Source organism: Orycteropus afer, unplaced genomic scaffold, assembly GCF_000298275.1.
Source record: "Orycteropus afer afer isolate SDZICR_OR568_19922 unplaced genomic scaffold, OryAfe1.0 scaffold00046, whole genome shotgun sequence".
Classification (NCBI taxonomy): domain Eukaryota; kingdom Metazoa; phylum Chordata; class Mammalia; order Tubulidentata; family Orycteropodidae; genus Orycteropus; species Orycteropus afer.
Genome location: NW_006921633.1, coordinates 15,197,458 through 15,214,813, shown reverse-complemented (window position 1 = coordinate 15,214,813; position 17,356 = coordinate 15,197,458). Strand labels below are relative to the sequence as shown.

Here is a 17,356-nt window from a genome sequence, read left to right as displayed (position 1 = left end):
CTTATATGCTTACATGTAATCATTAAAAACATTAAAAAAAATTACATAGACCAAATATATAATTACAATAAAGTTCAGAATGCAACTTTTATGGGGGAGGGGAAGAAATGAAAAAATACAAATGAAAGAAAACCAGAGAGAGATCCACATATTATAAAATTGTTACATGACCTTTAGATTTTTAGTACTTCAGCTGTACTTCGAATTTTATACTTATTCAATACCTGCAAGGAGTCACAGCAGCAAAAATCCATCTACCTTACAGAGCACACCTGCTGTAGTATAGGAGGCACACTACTATAATAGCAAGATACATCTGTCTCTGAGATAATTTACTGTTGGTCATTATGAAGGAAAAATAAATCAGTGAGACAGAAATTCTATATTCTTTGATCACACTTTTCCTTTTTCATACCTTCTGCTCATGCCTTTTTTTCTTACTCATCCACAGAGCAAATATTTTATGATCATATATAGCATTTTGATGCATAAGTGCAGAAACACTCTGGAAATGTAATAATCAAGAGACAGTAACTGAACCAGTATTCATGCCATGAAGTACTGATTTTCTATAAGTTCTTCTCAAGTACCAATATGCTATCTATATGTATATGTGTGTGTGTGTGTATACTTTCTTTTTTAAGTAGCTGAGATTATATTTTCATATTAAAACAGATCAAGATCACATTCTCATTTTAAAAGTAAAACCAAGGGGTTTCAACATAGAAAATATACATACATATTCAGAGTCATAATATAATGACATTGCTAATATAAGAATTCGGAAGGAAGGTTGGGCAATCTACTTCCGTAGTGATACTGCCTCGGAAACCCAAGGAGGGGTCGCTATGAGTCGGGGCCGACTCGACGGCACATAACAACAATATAAGAATAAATTAATAATTTAGAAGTCAGGCACTTAAAATTCTAATTAGTTTTATTTTTTAACGTATCTCAAAAAACTGTCCTCAGATAATCCACTAGTAGCTGATTCTAGACTGAAATTACTTCTAGGTTCTAATGTTCAAGTTTTAGAACCTTCTAAAGATCAGGAAAGAACTAGCTGCTTTTGAAGGGAGGTTTGTTTTTATCTCTTTGATTATTCCAAATGACCACGTTCATATATATTCCTTGTGATGATTAGGGTGGTAAAGAAACAGTATTAAGAGAAACATGATCTTGTGTCTTTAATGGCTTATATTGGTTGGTTAAGTGACTTTTTCCATAAGCTAAATAAATATTGATCTGTTTCTTCTGAATTACTAGTTATAAAACATAAAATGGTAATAAGGGTACCCAGAAAATTATTAATAAAACCCCAGGAAAATCAGAAGTTCAACTCTAAGAAAATGAGAGATGAAACAGAGACCATGATTGTGATGGCTAGGAGTCTGGCCTTAGAGCTCTTCAGACTGGGCTCCACTCCTAGCTCTACCACTTGCAAATTGTATGAACTATGCAAGTTATTTACCTCTTTCTCTGAGCCTCAGTTTCCTCATCTGTTAAATATGATTATTAATAGTCATGGTGATTAACAGAATTTATTTTACAGAATTGTAAGAAACAATGAAATAAGGCATATCAAGCATTTATCATAGAAAAACCAAAAAAAAAAAAAAAACTCATTGCTGACAACTCAATTTTGACTCATGGTGGCCCCATCCATTATAGAGACGAATTGCTCCATATGGTTTCCTGTCGGTAATCTTTACAGAAGTATCAAAAATTCTTCATTCCAAGATACTGCTGAGTGAGTTTGAACTGCTAACTTTTATCAGATTAGCAGGTGAGTGAAAACCATTTATAGCACCCAGGGACCTTATCAGAGAGCAAGACATAAAATAAGCATATCATAAACACTGGCCACTACTGTCCTCCTTTAGGTAAAGATAACAGACAGATAATTCTGGAGATTGAAAGGAGAAAGTTCCCATTAAAAACATATACAAACTTTATTTTAATTGTTTTGTGGGCCCAATTTCCAGCTTTAAAGCAGGTTTAATACTATGCTTAGTTCCTCAAAGGATAGGGTATTAAGAAATAATGACGAATGAGTAGAAAAGTTATTTCTTTTCATTCTTTCTTTTCTCAAGTGTATTTAATATTTTTAAATGGCCAGTTAGGATTTTGGTGTGGACAGTTTACAAAAAGCTACAGAATTAGTATTTTTGACTCAGGCACATAAGGATGCTAGCATGATCATTTTATGATCATTTTATTTGTGCTTAAAGGTCAGAATTGCAAGATGTAAGTTTATTATAAATTTCCTATCTGAATGTTTAATTTTTATACTCACAATGTAAATACTGCGGCTTTTATTTTATTTTTGCCAACTCATTAGTTTAACACACTAATTCTACAGTTAAGAAAGTTTTATGACCATCAAATGAAAACAGGTTGGAAATGGAGAAAAAAATACCATTCATTTTAATAACACTATTTGTAGCATTATAGTAAAACAGCTCATCAACATTTCCATGACAAACTCTATTTTTTCAAGATTTACCATACTACTGGTATGCTGTTGTTGTTGTTGTCATGTGCCGTCGAGTCAGACCTGACTCATAGCGACCCCTCCTTGGGTTTCTGAGGCAGTATCACTACGGAAGTAGATTGCCCCATCTGCCTTCCGAGGAGTGGCTGGTGGGTTTGAACCACCAGCCTTCTGGTTAGCAGTCAAGAGCCTTAGGCACTATGCTACCAGAGCTCCATACAACTCCACACTTACACACAAGTATCAGTGTGGAACACACACACACGTTTCCAACCAATGAGTTTTACTGTTCCCAAAGAAGTAATCATTACAAATTTCAGGTGCTAGAAACTTAAAAATTCCTTCTCAACAATTATAAGGGGAAGAAAAGCCATTAAAAGCTGATGAAAAAAAAAATTATCTGGTATTTACATAAGAATTTCACAGGTCCCAAGGACAGATAGCAAGAAATAATATGCCTTAAAAGCACAGTTGTTTTATTTTTTTAAATACAAACACAGACACATACATACACAGTCTCATCATGTAATACTCAGACCATCACTGATTTAGGATTAGTTACTTTAAGAAGGACTGACACACACACATATTACCACTGCTGCTCAGTCTCTGCCACTGATGCCCTTCCCTCAAATGGATGTTGGGCTTCCTTGAGCCCTTTCTCAATCAATACCAATCTCATGCTTGGCATCTCCCCAACTTGTGGCAAGACCCACTGAGGTTCTCTCTTACATCCCTTTCTTTCTTTCTTGCAAGAATCTTCTCCCAACTTGCCAAAGAAAAGCCTAGCAGTCTGGGCCACAATCCAGGCTCCACCCTTCTCCCCCCTCAGGATGTAGGAGCTTCAGTCTCAGTGTTGGTGCTTAAAATCCAGAGTTACTCAGGCTCTAGGGACCTAGGACTCAGATACAGAACAACTATTAGTATATTTTAAAGAGCTCTGGTGGTATAGTGGTTAGGTATTTGGCTATTAACCAAAACGTTAGTGGTCTGAATCTACTAGTTGCTCCGTGGAAGAAAGATAAGGCAGTCTATTTCTGTAAAGACTTACAAACTTGGAAACCCAATGGGGTTGCTATGAGTCAGAATCAACTCAATAGCAGTGAGTTTGGTTTTAGAAGTATGTTCTAGTCATATCCTGAGTTAAATAGAGTTTTGTAGGCTTGGTTGGGTTGTGGACACTTATAACCATATTACTTTTAGAAAATGCATTTTGAATTCAACAAAATCAACTTCTAAATAAACTTCATAACTCATTAAAAATGGAGTATAGTTTCTTACAAAGTTCAACACAGAATTTACCACATAACTCAGCAATTCTATGCCTAGGTATATGCCCCAAAGACCTTTAGAACAAGGATTCTAACAGATATTTTTTGTACCAACATCCATTGCAGCATTATTGATAGCAGCTAAAAGATGAAACAACTCAAATGTCCCTCAATGGAGAGGCATGGATAAACAAAATATGGTATATAAACACCATGGGCTATTATTCAGCCAAAAAAAGGAATGAAGATCTGATACATGTCATAATATGGATGAACTTTAAAAACATTACACAAAGTGAAATAAGACAGACACAAAAGGGCATGTAGTATATGATTCCAATCATATGAAATGTTCAAAATAGGCAAATCCATAGAAACAGAAGGCAGATTAGTGATTGCCAGGGGATGTCAGAGCAATAAATGGGAGCCATAGCTTAGTAGGTACAGGGTTTCCTCTTGAGATGATGAAAATATTTTGGAACTAAATAGAGCTGGCAGTTGTAGTTGCACAACTTGTGAATATACTAAATGCTACCAAATCGTATGCTTTAAAATGGTTAATTTTAGGTGAATTTCACCTCAGTGGAAAATAACTGGTATCGAATATCTATAAGTATTATAAAAGCTGAAATATCAGATAAAATACCATTGTTCTGTACATAAATATGGTGGAGAAAGAGAAAGAACTTGAAAACTTAAAAATCTGGGTTCAAGTCCTAGCTTAGGGATTACTAATTAGCCCATATGAAATGAATCACTTCCCACATCTAAGTCTGTTTCTTCATGTAGAAAATATGGACACTATCTTCTCTGTTTAATTCTGAAGTTGTTATGAGATTTAGAAAACTACACTGAAAACTTCAACATATCCCCCAAAAGGTATTAACTATTATAATAAATGAAACATTGGAATGTACAGGAAAACAAAATGGAAAAGGATGAATAATGTTTTTCCTTTCTACCATCTTATCTCTTACTTCAGAGGCTCTTAGGACACCAAGTTTGGGTTGGAGGTGGTATGATACAGTCCAGAGCGACTCTTGGGCTTACCAAACTGAGGGGACCAAATCAGTTTTGGTCTGAATCTGTAGTAGGGTAGATCAAGTCTAGATCAGATTCTGTCCTCTGTAGTAAGGAATATAAAACCTCAGTGGCATTCTAGAATCAATCTGCAACTATGGCTGTCTTTCAGATTATAGATGATCTGTAGTTGGAATGGGGTCACTTCAAAGCTTCACTGGTAATGGGTGGGGTGAGAAAGAGAATTTAAGTCTATTTTGGTTGTTGTTGTTGTTAGGTTTTGTGCTGTTGAGTCAGAACCGACTCACAGTGACTCCTCCATGGGTTTCCAAGGCAGTGTCACTACGGAAGTAGATTGCCCCATTTTCCTTCCAAGGAGTGGCTGGTGGGTTTGAATTGCCAGCCTTCTGGTTAGCAGTCAAGTGCCTTAGGCACTACGCTACCAGAGCTCCCTATTTTGGTTAGAACCCTCAATAAATCAAGGTCCAAGTGGAAAAAAGGAAAGGAAACAACATTTCTAGTTTTTACTCTAGTTGCACAGGCTTCTAATTTACCCAACACAATTAAGGAAGAAGCTCTGCTTAAAATAATTTGTGGGAAAAAAATGTGTCCCTTCAAAGTATTTAAAGGATATCATTAAAAACTGTATCGCATACTTTCTTGGCTTTTTCAACAACATAGTAGATGTTAGCCTTTCCTTGATGACACATTATCTTCATTATGAATATGTATCAAATGGTTAAGTACTACTGGAAAAGTTGGTGATTTGAACCCACCCAGAGGCACCCTGAAAAGACAGGACTGGCAATCTCCTTCTGAAAGGTCACAGCCTTGAAAATCACATAGAGCAGTTCTACTCTATTACACACAGGGTCATTGTGAGTTGGGAATGACTCGACACAACTAACAACACTAAATAACAACACTTACTCCTTTATGGCTTATTTAGAGTAACATGAATAGAAATGCATGTTCCTTTTAAAAATGACACCAGACAGTAAGTTCTTGCATTCGTTTTATCTGTACTTTTCCCCTTACTGACAAAAACGATTTTTTGGGTCAGCATTTATATTTTTTATATAACTAATATTTTCAAAATTCCTAGAAACCAAAGAAAAAATTCAAATGTGAAACAATATCTTGGTTTATGGATAACTGTTGAATCCACCTAAATGTATAAGCACAAGACTGAACACACATGTACCCTGTTAGGGGAATGATAAACACTGCTTTAAGTTATCTGGCATAGTAAGAAAGCTTCTTTATGATGGGGGTCAGGTGACCTGAATTCTAGTCCTAGGTCAGCCACTTACTGATCTGTGTGACTTTGAACATTTTCTGTGCCTCTGTCTCCTCATCTGTATAATAATAAGAAGGTTAGGTAATAAGTTAGAAAAAAAAAAAAAAAGATTTTTCTTTTCCTTCAAATGAACTCTTCTAAGAAGCTTGCCTAAGGCACTTGACTGCTAACCAGAAGGCTGGCAGTTCAAACCCACCAGCCGCTCCTCGGAAGGCAGGTTGGGCAATCTACTTCTGTAGTGATACTGCCTTGGAAACCCAAGGAGGAGTCGCTATGAGTTGGGTCCGACTTGACGGCAAATAACAACAACAGCAACAATAACAACAAGCTTACTATTTAAAATAAACTCAGAGCTACTCTGCTTGAAGTGAAGGTGAGGAGTCCAGAGGCCTGTCTGTTCTTTGTTCCCTTACTGTTCTGCCTGGCCCTGAGGTATCTCTGAAGAAGCTTTAGGAATCCCTAGAATACAGTTCAAAACTCACTAGACCAGATGAGCCTAAGGTCCCTTCCTGTTCTAAAATGCTCTGACTTCACCAGTGTTTGAACTTTCAAATGTCCCACATAGATATTTATTTTTAGAGGAGTTCTTTCATTGTGAATATATTTTTTGGCAAATAGAGAAGAAAAAGTTCAGAAAAGCTTTCCAGTCCCAAACCACACTTCTCTATTTTAATGCTATCATAAAATTAAAGCAATTAAAGAAGTGGATTCTGTACCATTTATTTTTTAACATTTTTTCTTAATATAACTTATTTTTAATTTTTGGTATGAATTATTTGAAGTTATTTTTCACTTTTACCCTTTTGTAGGAGAATTTTAAAGAAATGTATACACACACACTGTTCTTTTCTAATAGCTTATTGTGTGTTTAGATCTGCTCAGTCACCCTTGGCAATCAGCATTAAATGCCAATCTACCCTCTGATTAAGAGCTAAATTGATGCTCTACCCCATTTTTCAAATCTTGCTATAACCTTAATCCTTTCACATGCAACTATGACATAAAGTATTAAAGACTTTTAAAAACTTGTTCTCTTGTGGAAAAAAAAAATTGTGGAGCATCAGTAACCGGACAGTATTCTTGAATTTCAGTGATCTAGTCCATGGAGCCGTCCCCTATGCACAGTGCTCTGTTTCATGCAGTACATGGCTTTAGCTGGCCAAATCTTTTTTTTTTCCCAATGAATCAGTAGAACAGTGAAGATCTTACTTTTTTTTTAAGCAGTGGCATATCAATGAGGCACAGATGTGTATTCCAACTCTGCATGGATGAGCACACTGTTCAATAGTGCTGGCTCACACGGTATCAGGGCGAGTTATCACTTCCCATGAAGGCACTCTTATCACCAGGGCCCAGAGAGGTGGCTGCAAATCGCAACCTTTTTATTTTCAAGGCAGTTTTGCTGAACATTCAGGCTTCAAAGATTCACACTTCCAAAACTCTATAAGAGTTTGTGAACGCTCAATTTGCCAAAACAGTTTACAGTGTAATTGGGCACCGTACCTGTGTCCATGAGATAGCGAAGGCGCTTCTCCACCAGCGCGGCACGGGTGTCAATTTGCTTTTGCTCATTCTCTAGTGCTGCCAATTCTCCTACAACATACTGACTGGTGTCTTTGAACCCTTTCTGTTAGCGAGAACAAACAGGAAGGAAAAAAAAAAAATCACTTGTAAGTTGCATTTTTCCTTTTTACAAACACTTAGTAAAGCACTTACCTAGAGAATCAAGTATCACCCCTTGTACCAAAAAGCAACTCCCTATGATTCAACACTTTTTCAAATGTATTATGTATAGCAAAACTTTTGTAAATAGAAGAAATGTCAGCCCTTTAATATTCTACTTATAATTTAACATCCAGACTAACCAGATTTAAAAGTTAACATTAACGTTAAAAAAATTATCCTTTGAGTTAAGTCATAGTTATTTAAGCATTAATAAGGATAGAAGGGAATTTTCTCCTTGATGATTGTTAAAACAAACACCAATGACACCTTTAACTCAAAAGTGTTATACACACAAAAATAGTTTTACTAAGAAATTAATTCTCAGAATATCCATCCTGAAAATAATCATTCTTCCATTGATATAAAATTTTAAAAACACTTTTTTGTTTGTTTTCTTAGTGACTTTATTGCTTAAATACTAAAAAAAAACCATAGAAGGGAAGTCTGTTATATGTTCAGTTTTCCCTCCAGCTGGCTCCTGTTCTATATGGGTTGTTCTATCAATGTGATACTAATGATTATAGCTGTGAATTCTAACCTGACAGGTGGTTTCAAACCTTGCCACACAGGCTCTAATGTCATTAGTACATTGATTTGGTTAATCTTCCATTTAACCAAATCTGAACTTCAATTTGAAAATTTACTTTTTGTAAGCATTCAATTTAAAAAAATTTTTTAAATGATACTTAGAAGTTCTCTTTGAAATACCAGCTCTATTATTAAAGCGTCAGGATAGCCTTAATTTTTATTTTCACACTAACAAATTTAAAGAAGGGTTATCATTTGTGGTATAGTCACAGAAATGGATGCAGTATAGCTCCCTTTGGAACACCTGTTTACCTTATGACATTTCTGGGACTAAGAGACCTAAATGGCCAGAAATATTGAGAAGTGTTGAGGTAATTAACTCTCACCACCACCAGTACTACCGTAAGTACTTATAACATTATTTATTCAGGTAAATAAATGTGAACAATTCTCTCCTGTCAAATCTTTCTCTACTTAGAAGAATAATCTCAAAGAAGCCATGAGAAATTATCTTCCAGTACTCCTTAAACTAGAAACATATTGAAAAAGTATGTTGGTTATGAACATATTTTGGAATTCTCATGATTAATAAACAGATATCTAACAGAATGTGTAACTTATATACCTTTGGAAGTTGTAAAAAATTTGTATTCCTATGTGAACTCAATTTATACCAACTTACTATTAAATTGATTATTAAATTATTGACAAACTTAAAGTTGAAATATATTAAGAAATTGTAACACTGGTAATTTCTCAGGATGGTTTGATAAGTCACTACATTTTTTAAACATCCATACAAAATGGATATTCTTCCTTCAAATTACAAAATGTAACAGAAAAATATAATAGAATAAATGCTAATGCTACCTTTAAAATCTGGAATAATCTGGTTCATGCTTTTTGTACCTATCTGCCAAATAGCAGAGTATTTTCAAAAAGGGCTTTTTCTTTTCTCATTCTCATCCAGAAGGACAAAACAGACATGGAGCTTGCAAAGATAATATGAGCAACAAAGATATAAGAAAGTAGCAGTGTTAAGGGACACACAAACTTCATTGCTTTTACTGATTAGTTCACTTAAAAAGAGGAACAAATTTTATAACCTGGTTTCTTTAGTCTGAGCATACAGCATACTCAAATATTCTGTAACTTGTAAGTTGTACCAATACTTCATCAGTATACACCAGTGAGCTGCTCTCTGTACTAAAACCTTTCCAGGTCTTCCAAAGTGAACCACTTAAAAATGAAAAGCTTTTGGAGCCCTAAAATGGTAGCTGGTAACTCTGACTGTATTTATAAGGATTTGAAAATCCAGTGAAAGCTATCTTAACAGTAAAATCAATGAAAATATTTAGACAAACTGTAGGTAATAAAAAAAGTAACACCAAAAGGAGCTATGTTTCCAACAAAAATTCAAGTTAAAACTTGTTCTTCCTGCTTCTGTCCCACAGCTGTCCATCAAAAGCAGCTTTCTCCCTGTGGTCTATCAAATATTTCCCTCACAAATCAATTTTACACATGATCAGCCCATACCCCTACTGAGCTGAACCTCCCCGTTAATTAAGTGAAGAAATTACCATATATATTATATTAATGCAAACATCATTCAGCTAGTAATTCACAGCTGATCTGGATAATGGAAAGGTTGAACACCCATTAACCCAAGCCAACAAAATGGGTTGGCTGAGAAATTCTAGCAGGTCTCATGTGACTTTTCCTTCTAACTGCAGCTCTGCGGTATCTGCTATTGTAATAATTAAAATCCTCCCGGTAGATCAATACTGGAATCTCTTTATGGGAAGTGCCCTGATGGAAATGTCTCAAGGAAGCTGGGGCTGTGGAACTCTGAAAAATTCATTTTTTTTAATCTGACAATTATCACCACACTGCAGACTAATTCAACAGTGCACCCCTCTCACTCTGCTTTGAATGCAGTGGAGATTGACATCTTAAAAAACCTAACATCTCATTTTAACAAATAAAGGCACTATTTCCACATACAGTTTGGAATTATCAGCAATCATGAACCACACAAAAAATTAATATACATTAAGCACTTCATCTTCTGATGGCTTCCTCTGAGTTTCAGTTATCACTGCCTTCTCCTCATTTCCTTTCTTTGTATCTTCCTGTATTGATCTCTGCCTTTTCATCTCTTAAAAAAAGGGGAAAGACATGTAAAATTATTATAAAGCTTGATATTTGTGTATTGAAATGTGGATTTACATTATCAGCTTTTTAATACATATATTGTTAAATGCTATTAAATCATAAGACGGGAAAACATTTTTAAAAGTGTTCCTACCTGGTCTGTTCTCAACATACTGACTGAAAGACTGAAGCTGAGTTTTTCTGACTGTAGAATCCTTGCTGAACACAACAGGATTTCTAAAACGTTCTGTTGCTTTTTGTAATCGCTCAGCCCGGAGATCTTCTGTGCCATTCTAAAAGTAAAACAACAAATGGTGAGAGAGTCCTTGTTCTACAAACATGAAATTACACACCTACCTAATGCAACTTTTACTGATTTAGGTAATACTGATTTTGAAAAGTAGAACTTAAGGACTTTAAAGCATTCTGAATAATTCAACTACAAGTTCTGTTGCTTGTTCTAAAACTTTGGGCAACGTAGATTAAATGGAGGACCACTCTTGATAACTGATTATATTGTGAACCCTTGTGTCTTCTGCTGATGATATGTATCATTTAAAAGACATGTTGCCTCCATCTATTCCCCCCACTATCGGTCCCCCAGACTTGTATGACAAGAAGAACTAGTTTCTAATTTTATGCCCAGTGAGATAAACCACTAATGCTGGATGAAGGCTAAAAGGTAGGATTATAATACTACCCACTGCACTGCATTTCATCAGCTATAACTTTCCAAAGCCAGATTTGTAAGTAAGCCCTTTACAGCTAAGGAAACTACAATTATCTCTTCCAGAGCTTCCTATGTTAATACTGGTAACAAATTCAAATGGTTCTATCAACAAGAAATATCCCAGAAGACTGAACCACTGCAGTGTGTGGAAGCTGCAGATACCGAGGTGCTGTGTACCAAACAAATATTTCATTTTATACCTAATCTTTTATTATTTTTATTAAGTGTTTTGAAAGTAAATAGGGAAAGGCTAAGATGCATGACTAATAGCTAAGCCTGCTGAATGCTGAAACTGGTTATCAAAAGCTACCAAGACTTTGCCCTTCCTCTGCATTGAGACAATCAGTAATGAGGGAGTCCTCCAATGGCCTATTCTCTAGCCTCAAGGAGGCCTGGGATACAGAATCCTCAAGGGAAGGTAACAGTTTATCCTTTTCCACAAATACAGAATGCCTCATTTATAAACGTGTAAACTGCATTTTATTAAAAAAAAAAATAAAAACCCAAATCAATGCTGAAAGCTCCAAGAGAACAGATGGACTCTATATGTTCTTTATAAACACCATTTAAAAAAATCTTAACTAAAAAGATCCATACAAAGGCAAGCTGTGAATGCACACCTTTTGTTGAAACAACTTTAAAACTGACTACATAAGAGCTTTTTTGGAAAGCAAAAATTTCATAATATTTAATCAGATTTAAACAATTTCAACATACAGATAAAAATACCTCTATATCATTTAAAAATCTATCTAATATATTTATCATTAACATCATGCTTATAATATACTAGATATATAACTAGGATAGACACAATTTTTGGCTTTCATTTACTTACTTAAATGTGAATTCTACTGTTATCATAATAATTGAGCAAAGTTTAAAACGCAAGTCTTTACCAAGATAAACAGAGCTAAATTTTTTTAGGTCTGGCAACATGCTAAATATCAGTGCGATTAGCCAGCAAATCCCATCTTAAGAAATCTTTTTATGACTAGGGACTTCTGCCACTTTACAAATGTATTCCTCTAAACCCACTAATTCAGTTAGCCTTTTCAATCCATTGTATTATTCTTAGGCCAGCTTCATTCTGCATTAAATCCACTGCAGAAAGCTAAATTGAACGCAAAAAATCAGACCTGATCCAGGCTTTCTTTGTTCAAAGATAGAGACCAAAAGTCCTCTGGTGCTGCCACACACTTTCATCACCAATTTATAGAAACCGACAGTATAAGGGAAAAGCAATGAAAGTCATTGTTTTGGAACTTCAAAGCATCTGTGTGTCAGGGGAAGGAAATCCTTTCAGTCAGTAAGGCAGTCCCGATAGTCTGCAGGTGGGTGAAAAGTTATACAGGACTGGAAGTGCCCTAAAGCTAGAGAAGTATTAATGATATAATGCAAGGAATAGGCAAGAAGCCTTGGGTGGAGATCATATAAATAGTAAAAATGATGCTATTAATAATATTCTTATAATGTAGCATTTTAGCTGATATTCTACACAAGGTAAGATTTATAATTGCATGAAACAGATGTAAATATCTTAAAAATTTATATTCAATCACATGACCATCTACACATTTGATGGATCCTTGTAAACAGCAGATTCTAGTTCATCTAAGCAGGTAGCAGGTTAAGGATGACAGAAAAATAGGCTAGAATTACCTTAGAAATACTTTTCCTGTCAAAATTTACTTATAAATAGAAGCCATGAATAGTTCCTATGTACTTTCTAGTTTTATCTGAAATGTCAATTTAATCAATTTAAAGTGGCAGTTTCTCTGAAAAAACAATAACAAAACACCAGTAAATAAATAGTGATTATCATATTGATATCTAATTTATTGGACATTTAATAAAAATTTGATTCCTTTATCTTAATATGAAGAATTTGGCTAGAAATTTTTTTTAGCATTATAAAGTACCAGTGGAAAATAGAATACATAGGTACCAAGTCAAATGTTTTAAATAAGTTAAGGTTTACCTTAATGTCTTGCTCTGAACTCTCGGTAACAGCTTTCTGGGCAGCACTGGAGAATGAATTTGCCACCTGTGGCTGAGCTTCTAGGAGCTTCTTCAGCTTCAAGTTCTGTTCTGTGAAATATGCAAATACCATGACTAACCAAGTGATTTAAATGTGTAGGCAATCAATTTTAGGTGACATCATAAAAACATTACTACATTTTAAAAGAAAAAAGAAAAGGACATTTGGGTTGTTAAGATAAGCATATCAGACCAGACACATCCAGAATGCTTCTACATATGTAAGTATTTTTCTCCAAAATCAATTTCCTCAAAAAATATTGTCAACACACCTGCTAAAGACTACTCAGTTATACAATACTTAATAGTAGCTATGCTTACCGATATGCCTGTATATAATACATATTTATGTAAATAACTGCATAGGTTACACATAAAAAACCAAGCTATTACAAACTAGATATTTAAAACAGTAGATATATTTGATTATAAATTATTTTATAGTTTCAATTATTCTAGCATATTAAATTCATAATATAACATCACATTAAAACAAAATCCTAATGTGATCTTAGACAATCATGTAGACACTATCATAATCCAATGTGTATGTGTGTACATATATGCCCAGAGTTGCAACAGAATATATGTTTACAAACACCTTCCACTTAGAAGGCAGAAACAAAGATTACTATATTTTTGTAATATATTAAATATGAACAGAAAGTTATAATTTCCAAGTATTTTTAGCAAGTACATTCATCTTTAATAAAATGTTTCAGAAACAAATGGAAACACAAATAATTCTACTTAAACGAATTCACTCAAAGCTACTTTAATAAAATGGTTCTAGCCATTTGGTGAATAATAATTTTCATAAAGATTAATAACTTTTCCAATTATAAGACTCTTAATAAATGTTTTTTATCATGACTTTCATGCAAATTGGTCAGTTTATATTGCCAGGCTTCTCTTTTAAACAATATCTGATGAACTATGGTCAAATCAAGATAAAGATGAAACAATTTATTATTAAAATATTATGACTTTTATATACATATTAAAAAAAGGAATTTTGGGGAAAATAAAGGAAGGATAAAAATCATAATATATTCTAAGTGCTTCCAGATTCCAGCTTGCATTCCTATTTCTTATTGCCATGAAATAAAGCATGGATTTGAATTGCTTTAGCTATCCTATGTACATACCAACAGTTAATGGCATGCTTGAGAGTTGTACAAAATATATTAATTAGCTCCAAACCAGAAGACTAAAATGTGTTTTCTTTTTTCTGGTATATATTAAGTAGGAAGTGTATTTTAAAAAAGGAGCATGGTCAAGCCTATTAGGTTTAAAATTAACCTAATTAATGTTTCAAATGATCCCAACAAAGGTGTTGGGTTTCAAATTATCCCAACAAAGGTGCTATCACGGAAACTAGCCAGTCCCTTCACTTCACCTAAGAAATGACTAATTTGTCTTGCCTTCATAATCTACTGTCAAATAAGGACACTTATTGTCACTGGTTTTATACTTCCATAAACTGAATAAGGCTTCAGTTCTGCACTTATGGATGTCCTTAGCAGTAAAGGATGTTACTGGTTCTGATAAAGCCTTTGGTGGTGGGTTGGGGTTGGGATTGGGGTGGGTGCATATGGTGCAGAAGCAACAATAAAAATCTTTTTCAAAGAAAAAAAAAATCAAATATATCTATGTTCTATAGTAGTTTAAATAGAGCTGAATAGCAGTCCTAATTTTGGGGTGAAGATTTAAAAAATATCCTAAAATATCAGTGTTCTCTTGGACTTACATAATCCTAAACATATTGGCTTCTCTAATTCAATATTGGACTGTGAAGGTGCTAGTAACAAAAGGGAATGGGCTTTCTTGGGTGTGCTTTATAGCTAGGAAGACCCTGGTTGACTGTTTCTTAGAGCAATAAAAGTATGATTTTCAAACAGGGGAAGAAACAAAAGCAGGTTAGCATTGCAGGGGCATGCAAGGGCTGAGGAATAGAATGCATGCTCTCACTCCCTTTAGAATTTACAGGAAAATATAAATATTAGGGAACTGGCCTTCTTACCTTTAGGTCTAGAGACATCACCAAAGACTTCTAATTGCCAAAATAATTTCAATAAGCATTTATGGTAACCCACATGTATACAAAGCTTAGGATCATTATTCTCTGCTGCCTTATAAGGCAATGCTATTGAACATTTACCAACTAAAAACCACCACCAAGTATCTTTGGATTTCAAACAGTGACTTAGGAATGCCATTTATCAGTGTGATTTACTGATATAAGACTTACTGATTTACTGATATAAGACACGAGACTAATTTAACAGCAGTCTATATAAGTTCTCAACTAAAGCCTCTTATTGTAATCAGTTGCAAGTATGAATAGAATGACTTATCAGCAGTGATATGTACATATTTGAAGAAAGCACAAAATTTCCTAAATAATACTACCACTAAGATGATTAGCAATTCTAAACTAAATCAGAAAACATGATCCATAGTTTAGAGTTACATTTGGGGTAGTCAATGGGTACTCCATCTATACCTTAAAAGGTCACATCAAAACATTTAGGTTGGGACAAAAGGAAGCAACCATTGAGTGCTTAAAAATTGTCTCATATAACACAGAATGTAAAAGTGAATCTTAGTCATAAGACAACACAATGTACAGTTTGCTATTTCAATTTTATTTGTAATGTTAATATAAAATTTGAAATAAAATAATAACATAAAATTGATGAAGGTGGATTTAGCCTAATGATTTGAGAGCACATGAGATGTAATAAAACTATAGAAAAAACTTATTATTGATGAGATAATAATCAAAATATAACCACAAAGTTTGCCATGCAGCAGAACACAAAAAAACAGTTATAATATGAAATTACCAGGAGTATCAAGGTCATTTTCTAAGTTAGTAAGTTCATCTCCACCTCCTACAACAAAGCCTTCAGGAGTCTCCTCGTTATTATCTATCTGAATATTATCATTTTCATCTGTAGGAACATGTAGCAATAATGTTAGTATAATATTTCTACTTTCTATCATTTGTCTAAAATACTAAGGAAAAAAAATTAGTATTGTAGTGACGGTTACTCAAACTTAGGTCTGAAAGAGATAAGCAAGTTAAGAATTCAGTCTTAAGTCACTTTTTCACTATTGGATTAACACTTTATATATTTTACATACATACATCAAAAACGAATTGCCACATCTAAGCAGAAGCAAAGGTTTCGACATTTGCCACATGCTATCTCTGAATCACTGAGTTTACTACATTCTTAAATTTTAAAAGGTAATCTATCAGTAATCTCTATAAGGGCACATAAAAATGGAGTTGCTTTGGTGACACAGTCTTCAAATAATACTTCTTTTACATTTTTATCATTTATTAAATATAAATGCACAAAGAAGCCAATCATTCTTTATAATCTTGTAACTCTGTTTATATCACCTGTAAAAAGATATAAATGCTTTTGTGCTGTTACTAAAATTATTACTAAAAAGCATTAAGGACAGAATAAGAGTAAGACAAGAACAAATAGAACCTTTATACAAAAGAAAATTCAGAAACAACTAAGATAGAACATCTTGGAAGATTGAAAGCTGGGAAAAATTGTTACTATTCAAAATTAAATACATGGAAATGAGGAAGTCTTATTATATTTTTAATATCCTTAGTAAAATGTTTTACTCACAAGTAATGGAGTCTTTCTTTTTTTTACATTAAAGATTTTTTTTCTTTCCAAGTCTTGGTGATAAAATTGGCTAAATAATTTTTTTGCTATACATCTGAAAAGGCATAGTAGTAACTTGTCTTGAATATTCAAGGTTTAGCTTTAAATTCTGTTGTTGACATGCATTTTGGAGAAATAGCTGCCTAGCCCTGGGAACTGAAGAATACCCTACTACTCTACAATTTGTTTTTTTAATTGGGAACTTTTATTAATAGTGAGGTACTCCAAAGACTTTTCTAATTGAGAAGTTCTAAAATTCTGTTGTTGTTGTTGTTATGTGCTATTGAGTTGGACCTGACTTACAGCGACCTCTCCTTGGGTTTCCGAGGAGGTATCACTACGGAAGTAGATTGCCCCATCTTCCTTCCAAGGAGTGGCTCGTGGGTTCAAACCATC

At 34.1% G+C, this 17,356-nt stretch overlaps 1 protein-coding gene across 1 annotated transcript in view; it reads right to left on the bottom strand.

The window, feature by feature from the left end:
• Positions 1–17,356, bottom strand: part of EHBP1 (EH domain binding protein 1) — a 612,350-nt gene that overhangs the window by 43,405 nt on the left and 551,589 nt on the right. Inside the window, exons 16-20 of the mRNA XM_007938033.2 lie at positions 16,112–16,219; positions 13,204–13,313; positions 10,647–10,785; positions 10,390–10,496; positions 7,589–7,712 (exon numbers count right to left, since the gene is read on the bottom strand). Coding sequence (XP_007936224.1) covers positions 7,589–7,712; positions 10,390–10,496; positions 10,647–10,785; positions 13,204–13,313; positions 16,112–16,219 — 588 coding nt within the window. The remainder of the gene's footprint in view (positions 1–7,588; positions 7,713–10,389; positions 10,497–10,646; positions 10,786–13,203; positions 13,314–16,111; positions 16,220–17,356) is intronic.